At 31.1% G+C, this 23113-nt stretch overlaps 1 protein-coding gene across 1 annotated transcript in view; it reads left to right on the top strand.

Moving 5' to 3' along the window:
* The first annotated feature begins 503 nt into the window (after positions 1-503).
* The window catches only part of LOC143227502 (uncharacterized), a 34714-nt gene continuing 12104 nt past the window's right edge, over positions 504-23113 (top strand). The window contains exons 1-12 of the mRNA XM_076458943.1: positions 504-588; positions 3129-3338; positions 5949-5990; positions 7661-7840; positions 9145-9324; positions 9925-10086; positions 11275-11703; positions 13883-14260; positions 16888-17199; positions 18607-18924; positions 19895-20200; positions 22426-22818. Coding sequence (XP_076315058.1) covers positions 504-588; positions 3129-3338; positions 5949-5990; positions 7661-7840; positions 9145-9324; positions 9925-10086; positions 11275-11703; positions 13883-14260; positions 16888-17199; positions 18607-18924; positions 19895-20200; positions 22426-22818 — 2995 coding nt within the window. The remainder of the gene's footprint in view (positions 589-3128; positions 3339-5948; positions 5991-7660; positions 7841-9144; positions 9325-9924; positions 10087-11274; positions 11704-13882; positions 14261-16887; positions 17200-18606; positions 18925-19894; positions 20201-22425; positions 22819-23113) is intronic.

Genomic DNA, 23113 nt, shown 5'->3' with positions numbered 1-23113 from the left:
CTTTGCCTCGCTCCATGCACAGCCAAAGCAAAGTCCGATTTTCTTTTTTGCATCATATCCGCGATAATATCAAGTTTTGAAAACTTTGTTTTTAAACCGTTTTAAATTATAGTTCTCTAAACGTAATTAAAAAAATTAGAAAATTATTTGAAATACTATCTACCTCAAATTTAATCAAGGTCTGAAAGAGCAATAATCACCCAAGCAGTTTCTATTATATCTGTAGAATATATATTAGGTTCACGAGAAAAAAACACATCACACACAAGATAAATGTAGTTCACTACCACTAATTTTGGTGTAAAATTCGTGACAAGAAAATCATTGGGCTCCACATGTGTGTTGTACAGTTTGCACATCTGACTTGACACTGGCTGAATATGAAGAGAGCAAGTATGCCATCTGAAGTTCCCATGATATGACTGTTACTTTTCATGATAAATGTTTTTGGATATATCGGCAAAACTAAACATTACATTACGTATCAAGTTATTGTATCTGCAATGAAACCAGAACCTCATAGGGATGGTCTTTCATTGCTCCATCCACCATCACGTTGGGAAACAGAAGAGCTATCCTCTTCATCAAGTACTTCTATCTCTGTGGCACCTCAACATAAACTATCCCATCTGATCCTACAAGATTAGTTAAATGATCTAATTTGTGACTTTTCTCTTTGAAAGCAGCAGGAAGAACAACTTGACTCTAGTTTACAGCAAGGAAATTTATTAGCTCCAGAAAGAAGAGTTTCAATATACTGAAGTAGCTATCAAAGTTTTTGTTTCTCAATACAGCATCTAAGGTAATTTATATTTATCTATAAATGTTGATGTATTAATGGAAGAATAGATACTGAACATCATTCTAAAGAAAGAAGGCTTTTTATCGACTCGTCTAAAGTTAGTCTAAAAACTGTACTTCAAGACAATGGGAACACTAAGCCATCAATTCCTGTCGATCCTGCTGAACATGAGATAATATTGAGAATATATGCAGATTATACATTCTTAAATGATATTTTCAATGAATAAATAAAGTTATTAAATAAAAAAGTTATTCGTTTCACAATATATATTAGAATATTTTTAATAAATCTTTCATAACTCGAAAACTGGAGGCGATTCAGAAATTTGCAACGTGAGTTTTAGAATGAACATTATCAAACTGATTAGAAACAGTTGCATATTTTCTTGTAGTAGAATTTGATTTTCTATTTGTTTGTTTTTAATTCCGCGCAAAGCTACATGAGGGCTATCTGCACTAACCGTCCCTGATTTAGCAGTGTAAGACTAGAGGGAAGGCAGCTAGTCATCACCACCCACAGCCAAATCTTGGGCTGCTCTTTTACCAATGAATAGTGTGATTGACCATCACATTATAACACCCCCACGGGTGAAAGGGAGGGCATATTTGGTGTGACTGTAATTCAAACCGGCGACCCTCATATTACGAGTCGAGTACCCTAACCACGTGACCATGTCAAGCCCAAATGCTTTGTTTGGTGTCCTGGTGTTTCCAGTCGAACTTTATCACACGAGCAAAAAGATAATGCAAAGCCCATGTTCTATGGAAAAATGTTGTAATCTCCAGGCATAGGTTCACAGTGTTTAAACTGCACATTGTTACAAAGAACTAATGTCTGGAAATATTATATACATTTTGAATGCCATAGAAATAAAAAAGCTAGCAGCCTACCACGCGTACACCAGTTTATTTTAGAAATAAATAATCACGAGAGGGGCTGTTTTTCTTGTCCAAATGAAATATAAGCAAAAGACACTTTTCAGTTTATCATAGTCTGTATAGTTCTATTTTCAATCGTATGCCTGATTTACACTCTAATTATGAAATTATATAGAAAATAATTTTGCTGCGACAAGTTATAGCAACACTGATATTGTGCTTTAGAAAAAGCCTTTGCACAGTCTTAATACTACAAAATAAAATACTATACTTAACTACTCATTCACCAAGCATTTTTAATAATTTTTCTCTTCCAAGGGCTATAATAAGCAAATGGTACGGTGTCTTGTTCCAAGTTGTCCTGGTAATCTTGACAGTGTGACACCTCGTCCTGGGTAGGTGGTCGAGTAAATCCATTGGCAGCTCCATAATTAATGGTCCTCTGGAAGTAGTCTTGATAAGAATCTTATCTCCTTAGTAGCTAGAGTTTGTTGTTACCAATTATTCTCTGAAGCTACTAAGTTGATTGTTCTCTTACCAGGGCACTTCCAGTAGGTGATCACATTGGATTTTTGGCTTGAATCACCTGTCCTTTGAACACTTAGTTAACTTTTACGCTTGCTCTTCCATATGATGAGAGCTTCTCAGCCATACCATGTAACCTCGATGAATTCCAGTTTTATCAGCATTTACATTATAAGTTCCTTTTGTTTCATTACAACCTGGTTTAAGTCTAATCTGGATAAAGCTATGCACACCATTTTTATTCTTCACTTACATGAGAACCCTTCCCACATCAATTCCACAGAACATGTCCGAGTAATTGATTCCACTATGCTCCAGTCTTTAGATGTATATTTATTACTAATAACTCCTTGTCTGAGTATTTAACTTCTTGGTGGTGTAATGACCACTATATCTGTTTCAACTGGAAGTTCATTATACACTGGGATTTTTTGTTTGTTTGTTTTCGGCTGTGAAGCTATCTTAATCTCACACCCATGCTTCTATATGAAATCAGCTTCCGATATAATGCCAATTATTTGTTTTAAGTACCTAGTGATGTCTCTTGTGGTTGTAAACGTAGCTTTAAAGTAATCGCAATTTTTGAGCTGGTAAAACCTTTAATGAAGAAATAAGCTAATTTATTATCGTTACACAGATTGGACTTTGAATTATTATCAGTATGTAATTTAAAAGTTATCACGAATGAGAGAATAACGTTACAACAATACAAATACAAAATGATATAAAACGGGAACTGATTACGACTGCAAGTATTAAGGGCGGCAAATGTGTTTCTGGTAAGTTGTAGAGATCTCATGTTTATTTTAAGGGATAATTTCTGTATTTTTAACATAATTTGTTATAATTTACAATTTTTTGGCTTTAGAATCATAATTAACAACACAACTCTTCCATTTTATTAAAATTTTCAATTTCAGAAGATGACTCTCAGTCCGTTACTGGTGCTACTCAAAACGATAATTCTACGGATGGCAAGAATGGCTGGTTTCCAGTGGAAACTTCTTGTTCATTATTCGAAGTGTATGAGGATGGTGTTGGAAGCATACAATCTTGTTTTAAAGGGGAACATTTTGACGTTTTCTTAAGAGAATGCGTCAATATTACAAAATCAAATTGTTTTGAAAAGGGTAAGTTGAGAAAATGAACTCATTCAATGAATGAATAAGTAACTTTTAAATTTAAATTATAAATATAGTGTTCAAATGTGCCAGTTATCGTTTTCAGTTTTACTGTATGTGTGACATTAGTGCCTGTATACAAATTTTCATGAAAAATAAATAATTAACAAAACATAATGTTTTGGGAGAATATAGGACCTATTGGTCCATCTTGGCTATCCAATCCTTTAAATTAAACTAAAACTATTATAAAAAATAAAATCTTAAGGCCAGCACTTATCATTTGGATGCTGTCAAGATTTCTTGTAACTGTGCTTCAATTTACTGCCTTCACAACATCCGAAGGCAACCTATTCCAACAATCAACCATTCCATTTAACTGTTTTAACTGGAAATGACTCCTACTCTTACAAAAGTTATATTTGTGTTGCATATTCCTTCTGATCTCACTGTTAAGTATGAAAAAAATGATGCATCAACACTATAATTTCTTTCACCATCTTAAATGCCTCAGTCATCTTCTTTTTTCAAGGGAAAACAATTTGAGAGATTTCAGCCTTTTCTCATATGACGACCCCTCCATCCCAGGTGCCATTCTAGTAACCATTCTTCAAACTCTTTCCAACAATTCAATGTCCTTTCTAAGGTAAGGAGCCCAAAACTGAACATAGTACTCCATATGTGACCTGTGCAATGAAATTATAAACTCTTTTGGTTTGTATTTAGTATTTCTTTAGATTTCACCTAAAATCCTATTTTCCCTATCATTAACAATAGCATAGTGCTTGGAAATATTAAAGAGATTGATTAATTATTACACTAAGATCCATTTCTTTCATAATATTGTTAAGATTATTCTCATCCAAATTATACTTATAATTCAAAAATTGACTTCAGATATTGTAGAGTCAGTATATTTAATCAAGCTTAAAACAAAAGATGTGAATGATAAGAACTGGCTTTAAGGTCCTTTATTTTTTATTTTACTTTAGTTTAGAGTGTGGAACAGCCAAGATCGATCAATTGGCCCCATGTTATTCCAAAATATTGTTATATTATATTAATAGTTTCCAAAAAACTTTTCTCCCATATGATTTTACTCTAGCATTTCCCAATCTATATATCTGAAATTAAAATCCTCCATAATTATGACTTCATTACCAACTGAAGTCTTAATATCATTGCATAGTTTCTTATTAATTTCATCAGTATTATCTGATGGCATGTATTGGCTAATGGATACAGAAACAGATTCAATATCCTTGTTATTATCCTTAATATCATCAACTTCAACAGAAAGTAACTTGCACATCACATATAAAACCACTTTTTCCCATTTTTGTGGTACTCTATCCCTATTAAATAACCTATAACCATGTATTTGAAAGAAACTTATGTCATAAAAATCAACATTTAACCACATTTCAGTTATTCCCACTATATCAAAATCCACCATTCCTACTAGTGTCTTAAGGTAATCTGTTTTATTTCTTATACTTCTAGCATTATAATAGTAATAATTAAAACTATCCTTGTAACTACTTCTATTCTCATTTCCTTTGCTAAACGTTTCTATGCCTATTATTCTTTTTGCATTTACTTTTCCCGAGTCCTCATCACTCACCATCTAGTCCTTGTTTAAAATTTCCCTTATAGCTGAGTTAATAACTTTAGCAACAAGCCAGTCTTTACCCAATTTAAATGTAAACTGTTCATTCCCAAAAGCTCCCTTTTTCCACTAAAGTGATCCCACAAATCTAAACACCCAATCTGCTTCTCCTCACCTAGTAACCTAAGCCTACCCTCTAGCCCCAGTGACCTACTTCATCCCCACAATTAAATCTTGGTAGTGTTCCTGACAAAATTAAGTTATGGACTTTTACTTTAAATACCTTTATCAACCATTTGTACTTATTAATTAGCCCCTCTGACCTACCATTCCTCACATCATTAGCCCCTACATGCACCACAAAAGCTTTATCTCTGCTAGCTTCCATTATTGTATTTTCTGCTTTATTAGCTCTATCCTCTACTTGTATTCCTGGGTAGCATAATCTAATTCTTTTCTCCCTATTTACTGCACAGACAACCCTGTACTAATTATTGGACCCACATTGTATACTATTTGCTGACCTAAGTAGTTCCATTCATAAAAGAAAGCTATTTTCTGTTCATGAAAAAAAACAAATTGCAGATATTTAAAAAGGAACTATTCCTTGGTATGTGTTACTTCTATGTGTTTTCAGTAAGAGTATCATGTTGTTTGTGAGGAATGTTTACTTTTAAAGACAAATGGTTAAACATGTGTATGAACTCTCACGAATGAAAGTGACAAATACATATGAAATGTAGTTTTAATTGTCAAATCTGTGTTCCAGCTCTGTTTTTTCTGGTATTTTACTGGCAAGTTTAATGGGTTAATAGTAATCTGTTAAAAAAAAAAAAAGACAGTCAGAAGCTAAGTTTTTGATGGTGAGAAAATGATCCAGAAAGTCAAAACATTGTTCTCTGCTTATCAATAAAAGTGTTAATATCCATATCAACTGTTTTGAGATACAGAAGCTAAGGTGTTTAGCTTTGTTTGTTTTTTACTGTAACTTTACATTTTTCTGTTTGCAGAAGAAGTACAGTGTATGGAAATAGGCTTTATTCCTCATGAAGGTAACTGTTCTGAATATTATGAGTGTTCATTTGGTGCAGATAAAATCAGCTATTTAGGAAGCTGTGATCCAGGCTTATACTTTGACCCTATTAAGAAAATTTGCAACTCGAAATAGAATGTTACCAAACAAGTAAGGCTAAAATTTAATTGTGTCATAAAATAAGTACAACTTTTATAATTGTGTCAGAAAATAAGTACAACTTTTAGCTACAATGCAATGACTATAATTTAAATACTATGAACATGGTAAATGCTTCTTCTATGAGCATAACTTGTATTCATGCTGCTGATAACTGTAGCCCAGGTGAAAATGTTTTTAAACAGTTAAGACTTTGATATGTACATTATCAAATTTTACATTGTTCAATGTTAGTGCAATCAGGGCAAAGCACCAATGAATCTCTTATATTGCAGGCCCCCAAAGTAATGCAGAAACATTTATAAATTTCTATATTTGTAGTTAATCAGTACAGATAGGCCCTCCCTAAATATATTTCACTAAGTAGTTTGAAGTGTAAAAAAATACACCTGGAATTTTATGCTTCTGATTTGTTGTGGAAAAAGTAAAAGGAATCTGGGGAAAACAAAACTTTTGCAATCTTAGTGAGTTGTATTACTCTCATTAGTCCTAACAGACTCTAATGATTTTTCAGCATTTCATCATAGGTAAGGTGTCATTTATAACTTTCATTCCACCATTAGTTTTCAGATCTTTGTGTAAATAATTAAGTGAGAATAATCCTTTCAAAATCAATGTAGGAAAATAAGAATGTGCCACAAGGAAATGCAAATTAAAGTGTAAATAAAGCTTTTGGGAAAATTTTCATGAAAATAAATTATGAGAATCTGGGACTATTGTTTCAAAAGATATAGTTTACCTAATGTATGACTGAGCACTGTTACAGACCAATGTTTATTCAAAACATCGAGTATCTTCCCAAAATTAAGCCTTTTGTTGTCAATGTATTATTACATAGCATAAGTACTTCCTTACTTAAGTACTGTTACTGCAGAAAAATACTGAAATAATGAATTTATGCTTTTAATCAATACATGTTTAGTTTTCTAATATTTTGTACGTTATGCAGCGCACTTTGCTACTCGGTTATCTCATCTCTACTAAACAGTCTCTTAAAATAAACACTGTAATCATGTTAAGATTGTATGACTTGATGACCAATATTAAATTTCATTTATGTTAATTTTAGTTTTAATGATTTTTCCAAAATGTATTTTTTTTTGTGAGATAGTCTATGCATGTGATCTTTCAGAGTTCTGCTGGCTGTATCACCTTTAGAAGAGGTTCATTATTTTGTAGTATCTAATCCTTTTGTTTTTGTGAATTTTCCTTATGTGAATAAAGTCAGCTGAGATTTCTAGAATTGGTTTTTCACAGTGCTTTAGTGTAACACAACTATCATGAACTCTCCAAACTTTTCCAAAGAAACTTAAAACCTTTGCTTTTAATTTCAGATCTCTTTGTGATATAAAAAGAATGTTTTTCTATTATGACCCAAGTATAGTAAAGCATAATGTGTTGATTTTTAGTTAGGGCCAACATTAATTTCTGTTTGAGCTGAGCTGCATGGAAGAACTAGAAGTTAACATATAATGCACAAAAGATTTTCTGTTTTTACACAAAAGATATATAATATTTTTTTCTCTACAGGTGAAGTGACTTGTACCACGGATAGGTTTCTTCCTGATGAACATAACTGTTCAAGTTACTACCAATGTGACTATGGAGAAAACAAAATAAGCTACCGAAACACTTGTGAACCAGGCGATCAGTTTGATCCAATAACTAAAGAGTGTAGGCTACTGAATCAGGTGAATTGCCAAGAAGCAGGTAAGATAGTAATTTTATATAAGAAAATGTGTACTATAGATAGTTTCCAAATTTAAATGTAGTTTTAATTTATGTTCCAGTAACTTTGATTACAATTAATATTATTAAGCCTAAGTAAAGTTACTGCAACCTAGCCAAAAGCTTGTTATTTTACAAGATTTGAAATATAGAGAATATATCCATCACTTTGTTTACATATTTGTTATCCTCAAACAATAAAATTAACCATTTATTATTTTGAACTGTTAAAAAAAGCATTACTAGCAGTTAGGGGATTAACACTTTAGGTTAATTAATAGAGGTTCCAGGTTTGTTTACATTCCTCGGGGATACAGCAGTGGGATTTTCACAATTGAAAAGCCTGCCAGTTACTTCTCTAAAGGAAGAAAATATAATTTTCTTTTTTCAGGGTTTATATATCACAAAGTGATGTGGTTTATGTAGTTGAATAAACTGTAGTTTCAGAAGAAAGTATTTTATTTTCCAGACATCACCACAGCTGGAAGTCTTGATGAAAGTGTAAAACAGAAGCTTTAAAAATAAATATGTTTCCAGAAATCTGAAATATATTCATTATGTACTGGTTATATAAATATGGAAATAATTGATATGATTTTTATTGTAGCTTTTTATTTGTGCAAAATAAACAGATTAATCAGAAAATATGTTAATTTTGAACCATAACTATTTGTTTAGGGTTGTATTTCATCCAGATTGAAGTACCACATACTGTTTAGGGTTGTATTTCATCCAGATTGAAGTACCACATACTGTGGTGAAATAGTGGTTATCCTGTTAAAAGCAGTGTTTCTTTGTGAAGGTATGCAAAGTGCTGTTGCTCGTTTGTTAAAACTACTTTATTACAGAACAATATAACTCTTCCACAAGATGTGAGTAAAGAAACTTGAATTGAAGATGATAAATTGATACATCTAAATGAAAGTTTTTCTAGTTTATTTTACATGGTGTTTCATGTAGTTGTCCTTCATCGATCGGATAGTAAACACTGTGTTACAATGAACATAGGTTTTTCTGAAATTGAGGAGGTTTGAAAAAGATAAAGCCACTGGTTGGCTTCATCTGTTTACTTAATTTGTATACTATTAATTGAAATGGGAATACTGTTGCATGTTTACAGGTACTAATCAACTCTCTTGAAGAGCATGGATTTTTTGTTAAATGATATGAATTGAATTGGTAGTGGATGCTGTTGAGTCTCTATGTATGAGCAGGTACTAATTAACTGTAGGGATTCTTTGTTAAGTAATACAAGTTAAAATTAGAATGTTGCTGTACATTTGCAGGTACTCATTTCAAGTGTCCTGGGGAGAAAGGATACTTTGTTGATTCTAGTGATTGTTCAAAGTATTATGAATGTGTAGGAGGAAACAGTACAGTGACTTATCATCGTAGCTGTGGCTCTTCACTACATTTTGATCCTCGTTCCCAGAAATGTGAAAGAGGGGATATTGTTGGTTGTCAAGGTAGGAATAACCAGAAGTACTGTTATCAACAACATGCACTTCACCTGAGTTTCAGTTGTTACTTCTTCCATTTCTTATACTTTTTCTATAACATGTTAACAAATGCTATTGTTTAAAGAGAAATTATACTCATCAGCTGAGGAAATAACTATTTATAATGCTAAAATCTTGAAAATAATGTGTTACAAATGATAGATGAGAGAGTTTGTTGCAGTTTATATTAAAGCAAACCTTTGATTTAAATTTTTATTTTGTTTCTTATACTTAAGTGAGTTTGTTCCAGTTATTGTAAGAATGAAAAAGAAACAGATTTAACAATTTTCATAAATGTATGGTTTTAGTTTTCAGAAAAATGGAATTGACAGAGTATTGTGTTGTGTATTAAGTATAGATTTTGTTTGTTTTTGTTCTTCAGACATCTTTGAGAAAAGCAAGTGTTTAAACTTCATGATTACACAAGCCATAAGGTGGAAAAAAACAAACAACTAGAAACGTTATGAATATGAAAAAGACCTTAATTTTGTATCCTATGTATAACATAATGAACAACAACAAAAAATTATAACATTCTAATTCAACTACATTTATTTCTTGATGAAGGTTCTCCATGTACAGCCAATAGCTCTAATACGAATGACTGTTACAAGTACTTTGCTTGTGTTCAAGGCATGCAGTATCATTGGACCTGTCCTGATGGTCAGCATTTTCATCAGGATACCTTGATGTGCACATGGATACATTTGGCTAAATGCGTGACTTATGGTAAGAAGTTATTGTAGCAGGTTAGGCCAATGTCTTTAGGTGCAGAATATTGAACTTGTAATTTCCTGTTTAAAGATCAATGGGACATTCTTTTTAATTCAATAATACAATACTTCCACAGTGGCTGCTCACCTGCCTGTTCTAGTAAAACTTGAAGCATAAAGCATTTATTTTTATGTTTTACAGTTTGAGATTACACGTATTATGCAAGTGAATCATTTTATCATATATGCATGTTTCAACATCTTTATGTGACTGTATATAACACATGATCTGAATCACTATATCATTAATCAAAGCCCTCCAGTGGCACAGCAGAAAGTCTGAAGGCTTATGATCCTTAAAACTCTATTTTGATACTTGTGGAGGGCAGAGTGCAGGTAGTTCATTGTGCTTACCCATAAACAATCTAATCATCAGTCAACCTGCAACTTTTCTTAAACTGGAAATTTAGAAGATGATGGTTGACCTGGAGTCTTATCTTTGGTATGAATACTAAAAGTACATGCATATATAATTTGGAATTTTTATATGGTGTATTCTTTTCCCCACCAATTTGGAATAGATATACCGTGAATTGCATAATGTGGAATTAAATTAAACTTGGAACTTTACAACATAGCAAAGAAAAATAAATGTAATATATTTGTTAAAAAACTATGAAATTTAACCAATGAAAAATTTGCAATTCGGATAAGTATTTAATGTCTTGAAATGTTTAGGTTTTGAAGAGAAGTAATAATAATTGGAAATTTGTACTGGACGTGTGAATTGCAACGTGTGGTTGTGAAAAATTAACTAGAAGTTAACCACTTCATATAACTATTAAATATTGATTGATTTCAATTTTTTAGTTAAAAACTAATTGTTTAAATTTTCATAGTTCTTTTATGAGAGTGAGTCATCAAAAATGATTTTTTTTTTAATTTAATGTAGTACTGTAATTCTACACAAAAATACAAGTTTCGTTTTTTGCTGTTTCTATTCAATATTAACGTACTATTAATGATAAAACTTTTTTAAAGAAATTTTTTATCATCTCTGATATCAAGTATTTAAGAAAAGAGGTCAAACTGGAAGATATCATTCTCAAGAGATTCATGGCTTGCAAGAGTGGCTAATGTGTCATTATAGAATTAAGTAAAAAAATTCTCAAAACTAGAATTTCTTTTGAAAATTATTTGACAGAATTTGAATGTGAAGATGGCTATATCCAGCACAACAGTGGCTGCTATAAATTGGTATTGGAGAATGCCACCTACCAAGAAGCAGAAGAAAAGTGTGCAGCAGAAAATGCAGTTTTAGCAATTGTTAAGGATAGAGACACCCAGAATTTTCTTCAAGGTTTGGTAGGTGAGGCCACTGAGGATACAACATTACCAGTGTTTGCTTGGATAGGATTGAATTTTGTGAATTGGCAACGGTGGAAATATGCAGACGGTTCCAGTTTAAGGTCGGACTTCTTCAATAGCTGGGAAGGAGGCTCAGCAGACAATGCACTGACATCTACCTTGGATGTTTGTTGCAGCATGAACAAGATTACCAATGGAAATGTGTACTATAAATGGAATGTGTCACTTTGTGGAGAACTGAAAAGTTACATCTGTGAAAGAACTGGTGAGTTTTATTTAAAAAACTAATTTTTTTTTCTATCTGATTAACTAACCATGTAACAAGAATGTAATTTATTGAACCACTTGAACCAATAAAATTTTTTTAGTGTTAAATATATCAAGTTCTATATAATTCTTTTACTGTTTGCTCAATAATATTTTAGAATGATAGGAAGTAAAATTACAAAAGATTTCATCTTTTCATTATTCTTTGTCCTCAGTATTTCATACATTGCAAAGTATACTCTTTATAAAGACAAGGCTAGTGACACTTGTATGTTGCTGAGAATATTGTAATGTTGAAATTAACCAAAACTCAGCAGATAAATTTTGGATTAACTAATTAGATAATGTGTGGATTATTTAAAGATTGAAGTCGTGATTCTTGGACACAACCTTAATGAGTTAGATGTAAAATAAACTTGTCCTGTATTGATAGGATGCAGAGAAGTGGGATAGGGACATAATAGTAAAGTATGATGTGCCTTAACACTTCCCAAACTAGGAGGGTATTACTGATGTTCTTTGTCTTGTTTTATTCTGCTGACGTTGGAAACACTTAACAAACTTACTAAATGCATCAATAATATCAAGTTTCAGCTTGAAGAAATTTTATGTGGTGAAGTGCCCAAGCATTTGCTGTGATATATTGTTTTGAAAAAATTATTAAAAATACTTCCTTTTTGTTTTGGACTATTGCTTTTTTTAAATGTTGATTAAAAATTCTATTATTATAATCTTATCTTACAAGGAAGGAGCTTCACTTGTAGCCACACAGTTAAACTACTTTGTAATGTTGAAAGTTGCAAGTTTTGACCTTAGATATAGTTACTTAATTTGAGATAGAATGTTTGATGTTCTATTATGCTATTGTTTAAATTATTTGATGTTTTTTGCCCTTTAATTTATGTTGTATTTTCTTAAATTGATTTTCAGTTGAATATGACTGAAATAACACAGTGATACAATGCTTCTTATTTAGTAATTAAATAAATTAATTACGTATAATTTTGTTTGATGTTAGTTATGAAACAAATTCTACAAATAATCCAAGCCTTGCTGCTAACTATTTACTTTTATTTTCATACCTAAATTTAAAAATAAATCTAAAGTACTGAGAAGTGAAAATATTTTAATAAAAAATATTTCTTCAACTTGTATGAATTAAACTTGATAAATTGTATTTTAAATTATCAACTAAAGTAATATTTTTCAAAATAATTCAAGTCACAAACCAAACCAATTTTAGTTGAGATTTTAGTTTTGTGGAAAGCTATGTCAGTTATTACCAACTTTGAACAAGATCTAGTCTTGACCAGTTCATAGATATCTATAAATAGCAGATTCTTTATGCATGTGTGCAGTCAGTTGAAAACATGAACTTTTTTTTTTTTTTAGATTTTGTAAACAGTATATTTGATGTCACTTCAAAAAATCACGATTGAGTTTTTTTACTTAAATCTTGTACCAAAATAAATCATCAGCACAACTTATTGTAGGACACATGACAGTGCATAAATCCTGACCCTATACCTGCTTAGGACAATTTTATTTCTGGCAGCTATTGTATTAAAGCCTAAGGACAATATTTGCATTATTAAAGGTGATTATCTCAATAGAATGGCAAAACTCCATCACTTTTGTGCAGACAAATGGTAGGTAAGTATTTAAAGACAACTTCTTAAAGATGAGATGCACGATTCATTGCCAGTACGTACTGAAAGTTGTGGACCAAAAACTAGTGCTAGCATTAATTCTGCATTTCTTTCAAGTGATATACAGATTTAAGTTAACATGAAATAGTGTTACAGATGTCTGTCCATTGTCTAGCAGGATTGCCAATATTCTTGACCACATTAGTAATGTGATTATATCACTCTGGTGTTTAATTTGATATAGTGGTAAACATAATAAAAGTAAATCAACATTTAATGTTTAGTTAAATTAACATTTAAATTCCAAAGTAATACTATTTATCAAAGTGTTAAAAAAAACTTTTTTTATATAATATGCCTAGCAGCTAGGTGTATGATGTAATCTGACTTCAATAGGATGTAATAAAGGAATACATATTTAAAGTGAATAAAGTGTAATCATAGTTTTGATTGCTGGAACATTAAAGGAAATTCATTCATTTATTAGTCACTCACCAAAATAAACCTTTTTTGTTTTTTTCTTTCCAGAGCTCAGTTGTCCTCAGGGTTATGTGTCGTATGGCCACAAATGTGTGAAAGTTTTTGAAAATGAAAGAAAATCTTTTGTGGAATCTGAAGTGAAATGTGCAGAAGAGGGAGGTCAGCTAACTGCTGTGACAGATATACCATACCTGAGCACGTTGATCAGGTTAGCTGAGAAGGGGAATGAGGAGCGTTACTGGGTTGGCATTTCGCATCGCTTAGAAACCAACCAATGGAAGCTGAGTGATGAAAGTACTTTGTCAGATTTTGTCAGCACAAACCTGTCACCTAGAAATGAAACTTGTGGGACCTTATACATGAGATCTGAATGGGAAGGATTTCCATGTAACCTAACTCTTCCAGCTCTGTGTGTATATCCACCTAGTATGTATCAATTTTTTTGTTTGATAATGTATAAATGGAGGTTTGGATATCAACAGAATATTTGAACTTAGAAAGGAATAAATGCAAACATGGTTAGAAGATCTTGAAACCAAGCAGATCTATCAGTTTTGTAGTCAGTATGTTGATGTTGAGATTTTCTTTATATTTAAATATTTATTTCTCTGTAAATGTGTTTTACAGCATTTTGTACAAACGTTTTTAACTGTCTCATTATGGTCAGTGTACATGGCACAACTTTATCGGAAGTTACATTCCAAGTGTAATTAAACCAATTATTAATGCATACAAATTAACTTGACTCAAAATATGGATAATAAATCAAATTTTAATATTTAAGTTTTTAATTTTTTAAGGAAATATGTAAAATTCCTCAGTTTCTTGTAGTAAGAAAACAAACTGTGGCTGATGTTCTCTAGATCTTTAAGTTATCTACCATTCTCCTGAGAAGTACAAAATTGAATGTAAATTACTCATTGTAATACAGATATTACTCATACAAGGTATAATTTTTATAGTCTACAATCTTATTTATGGAGCCATGAACTAGAAAACCAAACCCACCTTCCAGGTTAACCCATCATATCCTCTTTTTAATTGCCAATAGCTTTCTCTAACATTTGAAACTGTTTTATTTATAACCAGTAGAAAAACAAAGCTTAAACTATTAAGTGATATATTACATTTTTTTCTGTACAGATAATTGTGTATCTCCAGTTCAAAACGTTTTCCTAATGGGAATTTAGCTGACAAGTTTAGACGAGTTTTTGAAGGCTCTTGTTGCATAGTTAAAAACAACAACAAAAAAACAGAGAAAAATGTAACATAGGACATTTATTTTGTTTTGTGCATGTTATTTGGTGCATTACTTAAACAAATAAATATTATTTAATATAGTACTACCACTAATACTTAAAAAAGTAAGCTTATGTTTTGTTGGCAGTTGACAAAAAAAAAAAGATATATATATATATATATATATATATCATTTGCATTCTTTACTTATTGTTATAAAATTAGATAAGGTAATGAAAAATAATAACAATAATAGAACTTCATGAGATATATGTATGAGCAGTTTGAGCATTACCTAATTCAGTATGGTAATGTGAACTGTGTATGCTTTGAGTGGTTTGACTTGTTCAGCAGGATATTAGTTAGACATAGTGCAAAGGACAATAAATCAATAAAAGCAGGTATAAACTGATGTGTCATGCTTCAAACTTTCCTATTAAGATGTGGTTTCTTGTTGCAACTTGTAGCCATTCTATAAAGAAAAAGAGGGTAGTTTTACTGATCCTATATAGAGTTATGATAGAAAAAATAACAGAAAAAATATGAAGTTTTATTGAAAAAGTTTGATATTTATTTAGGTGGTTTTAGAAATTACACAAATGAAATCTGAAAAATTAACAAATGAAGAAAAGTGTTTTTAATCTTAATATGTAAATATCTTTGGAACAGTCAAACTTTGACCTGATATATTTGTGGAAAATTTTAAACACAAATAATGAATAGAAATCTGATATATTTTTTTTACTGTAAAAAAGAATTGTAATGTTTACTGAAAGCTTAAAAAGATATGTGAAAATATGCAAAATGTTTTAAAAGTTATAGTATGGAAATTCTGATGGTTGCTGTGTAGTTGCAAGGTTGGTGAAATGGTTAATGCAGTTCATAATCTTTCAGATCTAAATAGACAAAACTGTGGTTGATATTTGATTTGTGTCACAGGTTCATTATAGTTTTTGAATATTTTATAAAAAAAAAAATGAAATGGTAACTCTCAATTTGAAATCTTTGTATAAAAATAACTTATAATGGAAAACAATTTGCTGAGGAAAATGATTAGGCAGAACAGAATACCCTATAGTAAAAACTTTTATGGCTATTAACCTGGAGATGATGGATTGAAATGTTGACAGTAGTCTGGAGGTAAAACATGCTGAATTGTTAACCTCATGGAACTGGCAGTTCAAAACATTATCGCCAACACACAGATAACATGTGTACAAGTTTATATTTCAGTAGACCTCTTGTTAATATTTTCCAAAAGCATTTATTTAATTAAAGTTCAGTTAATGCAGTTTATAAAATCACTGTAACTTCTAGTAATTTGCAGTATGATAACATGGGTTAAATTATGTTACAATGCTATCAACTAATAATGGTTACTGTTTTTCTTGTTTTTATGTTATGAAGTTTCATGAAATTTATGGAGGAACACTCCCAATCTTGGCATGTATTTTAAAGTTTTTCCAGAGATCACTGAATTAAAAATGAGGTTGAAACACCAAAGAGTCGTGCATAAAATAATACCTTTCTAAAGTCCTGGTATTAACAAACCTGCTTACAATGTAGGCTCACATTTTTATAATGTAAATATTTACGAATACAAGAACTATGAAATAATTCGTTAGTTAAATGAAATCTTGCTGCTTTAGTGCTACAAGGAAAGAGAAACTACTGTAAATGCCAGTAAACATTATTGAAATCATCATATATCACATTGTCTGAGTGTTTTTGTGGTTAATGCTTGCAAGAGATTTTGAAGATGTACATCTTGTCTGCATATCAACATTTATTAAAAATCTCTTATTGTCTTAAAGGTCCTTGGTGCTTTGATGATTATAAACCATATAATGGGATTTGTTACAAAGCTTTTAATGATGTGGGTCAAATGAACTACATGGAAGCTGAACAAATGTGTGTTGATGATAAAGGAACAGTGCTGAACATACCTGACAAAGTTCATGAAGAATATTTTAAGCTTTTTCTGTTTTGGTCTGATGGTGCCTCTGGTTGGTGGATAAACACATCTGGTGCACTTTGTTCTTCCCTGGAAATTCATGGTCTGCAGCAAAATGTGGACTGTGAGACAAGCAAAAGAGTCATTTGCCAGAGATACTATGGTGTAGGAGGTAAGTCCAAGTTGCTGTTGTCTATTTAAGTTTTTTATTGGTTTAATGGTACAAAAAAGAAAAAGATGACTTTGATTGTGGGGTAATATTATTTTGTCCTGTAAAATGACCAAAAACTATACACTTAAAAAATCACATCATATTTCTTACAAATACAGAGGCTGAATACATTATATTAAAATTATTTTGGAGCATCACAACATGATAGTTTATATTGCCATGTTTGTTTGATAATAGTGCATCTTAACAATAGTCATGTAGAGTCTTTCCTATTGCAAAAGTTTCTGATGTAAAGCTGTGATGTCCAAAGCATACCACTTCTCCCTAGTTTCTTTCTGTAATTAATCTAGTATCTGAGAATGATAATCTCCAAGCATCTATTTCAACAGTCTGATTTTACAGAAGTCTGTAAGCACTATGTACAATGACTTGACCAGTATGTCTTCATATGGAATAACAAGAATACTCATTTCATTTTTTTCCATTTAGAGGGAAGAAACTTGTGCCCAATTGACTTATGTCATGATTTTAATCAGAGGTCTTTCATGATTTTGTTGCATGTTGTCTGTGGCCTGTGACATATGTACATTGTGTTCTTGGAGTTTCACCTATTACAAGGTGTTGTGGGTTTTTAACTTTAAGTGGGGTACAAGGTTTTGCAGGTCTCTTCCTAGATGGTCTTGGTTCAAAATTGTTTCATTTGTTTGTCTTTGAATATCATTTAGTGCAAGAAAACTCAATCTTGGAAATCCATTCTGAATCCATGGTATTAAAACATCTTTAAGATATAAGTTTATGCATATTTTGCATTAAATATGGTTGTAACATAACCTTTTCAAATTTGTTCTATTTTTGTTGTATTATGCTACCTGTGAAAAATATCCAAACATATGTCCAATGTATGTTATTCTGTTCCAGCTGTGATTGACACATGATTTGCATATTAGGAATTGTTTTAATCTAACATACTGAACCCTCTGTTGATGGGTTGAGAAAACTATTTTAATTTTTAAGTGTACAACAAATCGTCTTAAAAAATAAAATCTACAAAAAAAATGTACCGTACAAGTGCACCTGATACATAAAGTAATGAAAGGGTAATCAAGTGTCTTTAGTTCTTGGGATTTCTCTGATGAACAGTTAATGAATGACTGTAGAGACATGCACCTGATGTAAGTTTTTGCAGCTTTCTTTTCTGATATAAATAAATAGCTAGTAGTTTATTGGTTTGCTTTCTGTTATAGCAAGCTTAATTTTAAAAAAAGAAAAATAAAGTATGATTTAACAAATATTAATTTAGCCTAGTTTCTAAAGTGTAAAAGAAAAATCATAATTTATAATTTTGTTTTTGATGAATTATTTTCCATCTAGTACATTGTAAAATAAAATTATAATTGTTTTGGTTAGGTCCAGAGTTGTCAGACAGTGAGTGTGCAGATGGATTCCAACTTTTTGATAGTAAGGGAACTTGTATAAAACTATTTGCACAAAATGTAAAGTGGAGCAAAGCAGTGGAAGTTTGTGAGAATAGTGGAGCTATATTGTTAAATATTGGAAACAAGGAGGAAGAAGATAATTTAATTTCTCTTAACTTGGATGATAATACAGTGTGGCTTGGTGAAGTTTACAGTGTGACGGCAGATAAATGTGTGGTGAAAACTACAGAAAAGGAATTCAGCAAAAGAGATTGCCGTAACGGATATCATTTTATATGTGAAAGAAGAGGTTTGTCTCATGCTTTTAATTTGATATTTATGTTGTTTTTATTTATAATAATGTTGTTTGTACTATTTGAGTTTCATGATATTTAATGAGGTAATATGAGGATCTTTTACAAATACTGAAGGTTATGACAGTTTGTGTTCGTTGAAAGATACAAGTGTTCTTTATTGCTTGAATTGTGTCATGTTTGTTTTGATCGTGACATATAACACATTTAATCTGTTCAAGCTTTTATGCATAGATGTTGCTACTTTGCAAATGCATGTATGTTATTTATAGACATATTAATTAAACAGAACATACTGTGCAATCAAGATCTTCTGTAGACTTGGTTTACTTGGAGTTTTGAGATGTAAAATGCTGGTGTTTGTTTAAAGATTTTCATTGGGATTAATTAGTTACATGAGATAGATGTTAAAACATATCACCTTCAACCTCGGTTACAAAATAAAATAGATTTTCTGATGCTATGATATATTTTTTAGTTAATGGAAAAGCCCTATAGATGCTTTTTAGAAACAGTTGTTTTTACATTTATTAGAAAACTGTTTAAATGTATGAGCCAATAACTATTTTATGTAGTTTGGTTTTTCACTTAAAAAGTGGTTACATGCTTGTCTATTGTTCTTACAGCATAATATACAAATCTGATACAGAAGCAGTAACAGAAAAGAATTTTTACTAACAAAATCTATATCAGAACATACATTGATAAAGAAAATTAATTTTTTGTCAGATCCTGTTATTGTTATTAGTAAGTTTTACGATTTTCTTCAGCAGCAACTATTTTTGACTGTTGTCAGTATATTGTAACAAAATACATTGTAGGATTATGCACTGAAATTTAGTAAACAAATTAAGTAATGCTAATAATATCCATTTGATGATAGAGTTAACATTGAGGTATCAATCATATTATTTGAATTTGCATTAAAGTGAAATGTGACAAAGATTCTAATTTATTTATTCCTAGCTAAGCAGTGTAGCAGTGGCTACCGATTGTTTAATGGTCATTGTTATAAAGTACATAGCAATGAGTCCACAAATTCAGAAGCTTCCAGTATCTGTCAGTCTGAAAATGCAGAGCTAGTGTTTGCAGATGACCCAGATGTACAGTCTTTCTTGTTTGGGATCATTCAACAAACATCCTTAGACTTATGGGTTAACATAGCATCTGGAAGTGAGCCCTCTTGTGTTGTCTTAAAGAAAGATCAAAATAGCATGCAGTTCATCACAGAGAACTGTCAAAACCAACATGCTTTTGTCTGCCAACATAAGGGTAAGAACAAAATTTCTTTGGGTTAACAAGTAATGATTTCAGGAAGTTAACTTCGATTAGTTATGCTTAGCTTTTGATCAGTATCTGTCTGTAGTTCTGTATGTATTAATTTATTTCCCTTGTCTAATTAAGCCTATTTTGATAGGTCTGTTGAGATAAATTTTATTTTAGGATGTGACACTCACTTTTAAAGACCTTTTTGTGACTTAAGCTGATCTAGATCTGCTTGCTTCAATCTACTAATGCTGTTAATGACCTGAAACCTGTTGTGGATGAAAGTGATACACATATCCAGAAAGTGACCTGAAGACCCTTGCATTATTATTCAAGTTGATCGAAGAATACGAAAATTGAATTTGAGAACAGCTTTCATTCCTCCTGTTTGGACAAATTAAAACTGGACTTGTGACATGTCATACTAAAAGAAGCAATACAATGACAGTGATTCAAACATTATCAGACTTCAACATCAGAGTGACACCAACAGTCTACTGATTAGATGCACTCTATCTTGACTGCAAGTGATGTTGCTGTACAAAAGGGTGGAGCAGATGATGTATCTATTAAATGTGTGTGTATTAATTAGCTTCTCTGAAATATCATTACTACAGGTAGATATCAATTTACTTTATTATAATGTATGGAATGTGAGCACTTGAACTTAAGTTGTGCAAAGATTGCTTGTTATCTTTCATGGCAGACTACTGAAGGAATGTGGGAAACTGTTGCTGGTGTGATAAAGAATAGTATACAAGCTTCAGAAACATAAACATTTCTCAGTAAAGATTGACAAAATATCTTCCAAAAACACTTGTGACTTGTGTACAGATTTTCAACTTGTAACGGCCTAAATAAATGCTGCTAGAACAAGGGTTAAACAAAAACAGTTTATTAAATATTACAACAGAAAAAAAATTCAAATAGAATACAAATTTTATCACTTACAAAAAAATAAAAAAATAAAAAAAAATAAGAAAACCCATAAGTGGCCAGAACTAGGTATAAATATTAACAAACAATAGTACATAAACATTAGTGTGGTGAATTCCAATATCAAAGAAATTAAATAAAAAAAAAAAAAAAAAAAAAGGAAAAATAAATGACTTAACTCACTAGATGGTAATACAATGTTTCAAAATTTAACCACTTCTCAATATTAAGAACAATATCTACCAATAATTAATAATAATACTAAAGTTGAATAAAGTGCATAAGGTCATGTGGTTTACATTTTACAATGCATTCTATACAGTCTATCTGGCCTGTATTTATTCTCACTTTTTTGGGTTTAAGGACTAAAAAAGCCCACAGAAAGTGTAAAGAATATTTTTCAGTCTCTAGTCAACATCAGGTAAATTACACAGTTTACATGCTGATGGATGTCATATCCAGTTGAACTAGTTATTTATGAACCAATATTGAAGTATCAGTTTTTTTCCATGGGCCAAAGCTGCTACAGTTGAATCTACAGAACTAGAGATTAGTTAAATTACTCTTAAAGTGAACTGTTGAAAGCCTTTAAAGAGGGTATTACAACCTTGAGAGTCAAACCATTTCTATGAAAATTTCATGGAAATAATAAACAGATTTTTCAACAAGCTGCTTGACAGTGCTGATCACAGGTTCTCAAAGAGTTGACAAATGTTACATCTGCCTTCCAGACACTTGTATTAAACTTTCACGTTCAGTTAACAAAGTTGAAAGTTAATTTAAGATAATCACAGGTTTCCATGGACTCAACAAAAGTTAATAAGAATCAACCAAGAAATATCATTATTGATCCTGTTGTGAAGAAGCAAAAACTTAAATAAACCTTATTAAATAACATACGTCCTAGAGGTAATTTTCTGACAAAGTTTTATCCTCATTGGAACATCAGCTAGCATTCTTGTATGAATGATACTAACTATTAATTTTGACAGGATAATACAAAATACAACATACAAATATAATGTAGATCTAATTTAACAGAATAGTACTTGTTTTATGCATAGAAAATTAGATAAAAACTAGCTTAACTTGTTTGAGAGGTTAATCATTTTTGAAGAATTTTTTCATTTTTCTAATATCAGAAAACAGTCTTCATAAATAGATTTATCTTAATTGTGTTCATAAATAGATTTATCTTAAACTGTTGAACTGTTTATGTAAAATGTCATTTTGTTGTGCTTCACCATCAGTACCAATTTGTGAATGATAAAAAATTAATTTTTTTGATGCTTCAGCCCATTATATCATCAACAATGTAAGAGGTTCTGGGCTGTTTGATATAGACAGAAGTATGCAACGAATTTCCAGTTTAACAAACTATTCAATGGCTGAGCTAAACTGTGCTAATAGAGGTGGCCGACTTGCTGACATTACTGACAGTAGAACTCAAAATTATGCAGCTACGAAACTTGGTGTCACTAGTCGTCACTGGATGGGTTTGTCATCACGCTGGTATGATGGCACTTGGTACTTCAGTAATGGCCAGAAACTTGGTTCATTCTTTAAAGGAGTAAGAAGGAATATAAATGAGAGTGAAGAATTGTGTATGGTATTTTTTCATCAGAAACACCTGTCAGGACATGACTGTAATAGGAAAGCACCTTTTATATGTGAGGTAGAATCTAGTGGTAAGTTTTGGTTTAAACATATATGGTAAATACGAAAAACAATGAGACTAGATTAATTCTTTCATCATGTTTGTTCCTTAGCTAATCAAAAACACCCTAGGTGTGAAAAAAAATGTAGCCAAAAAAGGATTAAGTGTATGACTTAAAGGAATAAAATCAAAGTTGGCAGTAAAACTAGTAACTAAACTTATAGCATCAGTAAGAATTTTTTTAGCTAATAATCATTTTTTAGTTAGCCAGGCTGTGGATTTTGTTCAACTTGGGACATGCTGGTTTGGAAAACAATATGCAGCTT

The sequence above is a fragment of the Tachypleus tridentatus genome, chromosome 9 (genome assembly GCF_004210375.1).
Source record: "Tachypleus tridentatus isolate NWPU-2018 chromosome 9, ASM421037v1, whole genome shotgun sequence".
Taxonomy (NCBI): Eukaryota; Metazoa; Arthropoda; class Merostomata; order Xiphosura; family Limulidae; genus Tachypleus; species Tachypleus tridentatus.
The sequence above is the reverse complement of the archived record's forward strand: the minus strand, read 5'-3'. Positions and strand labels throughout refer to the sequence as shown.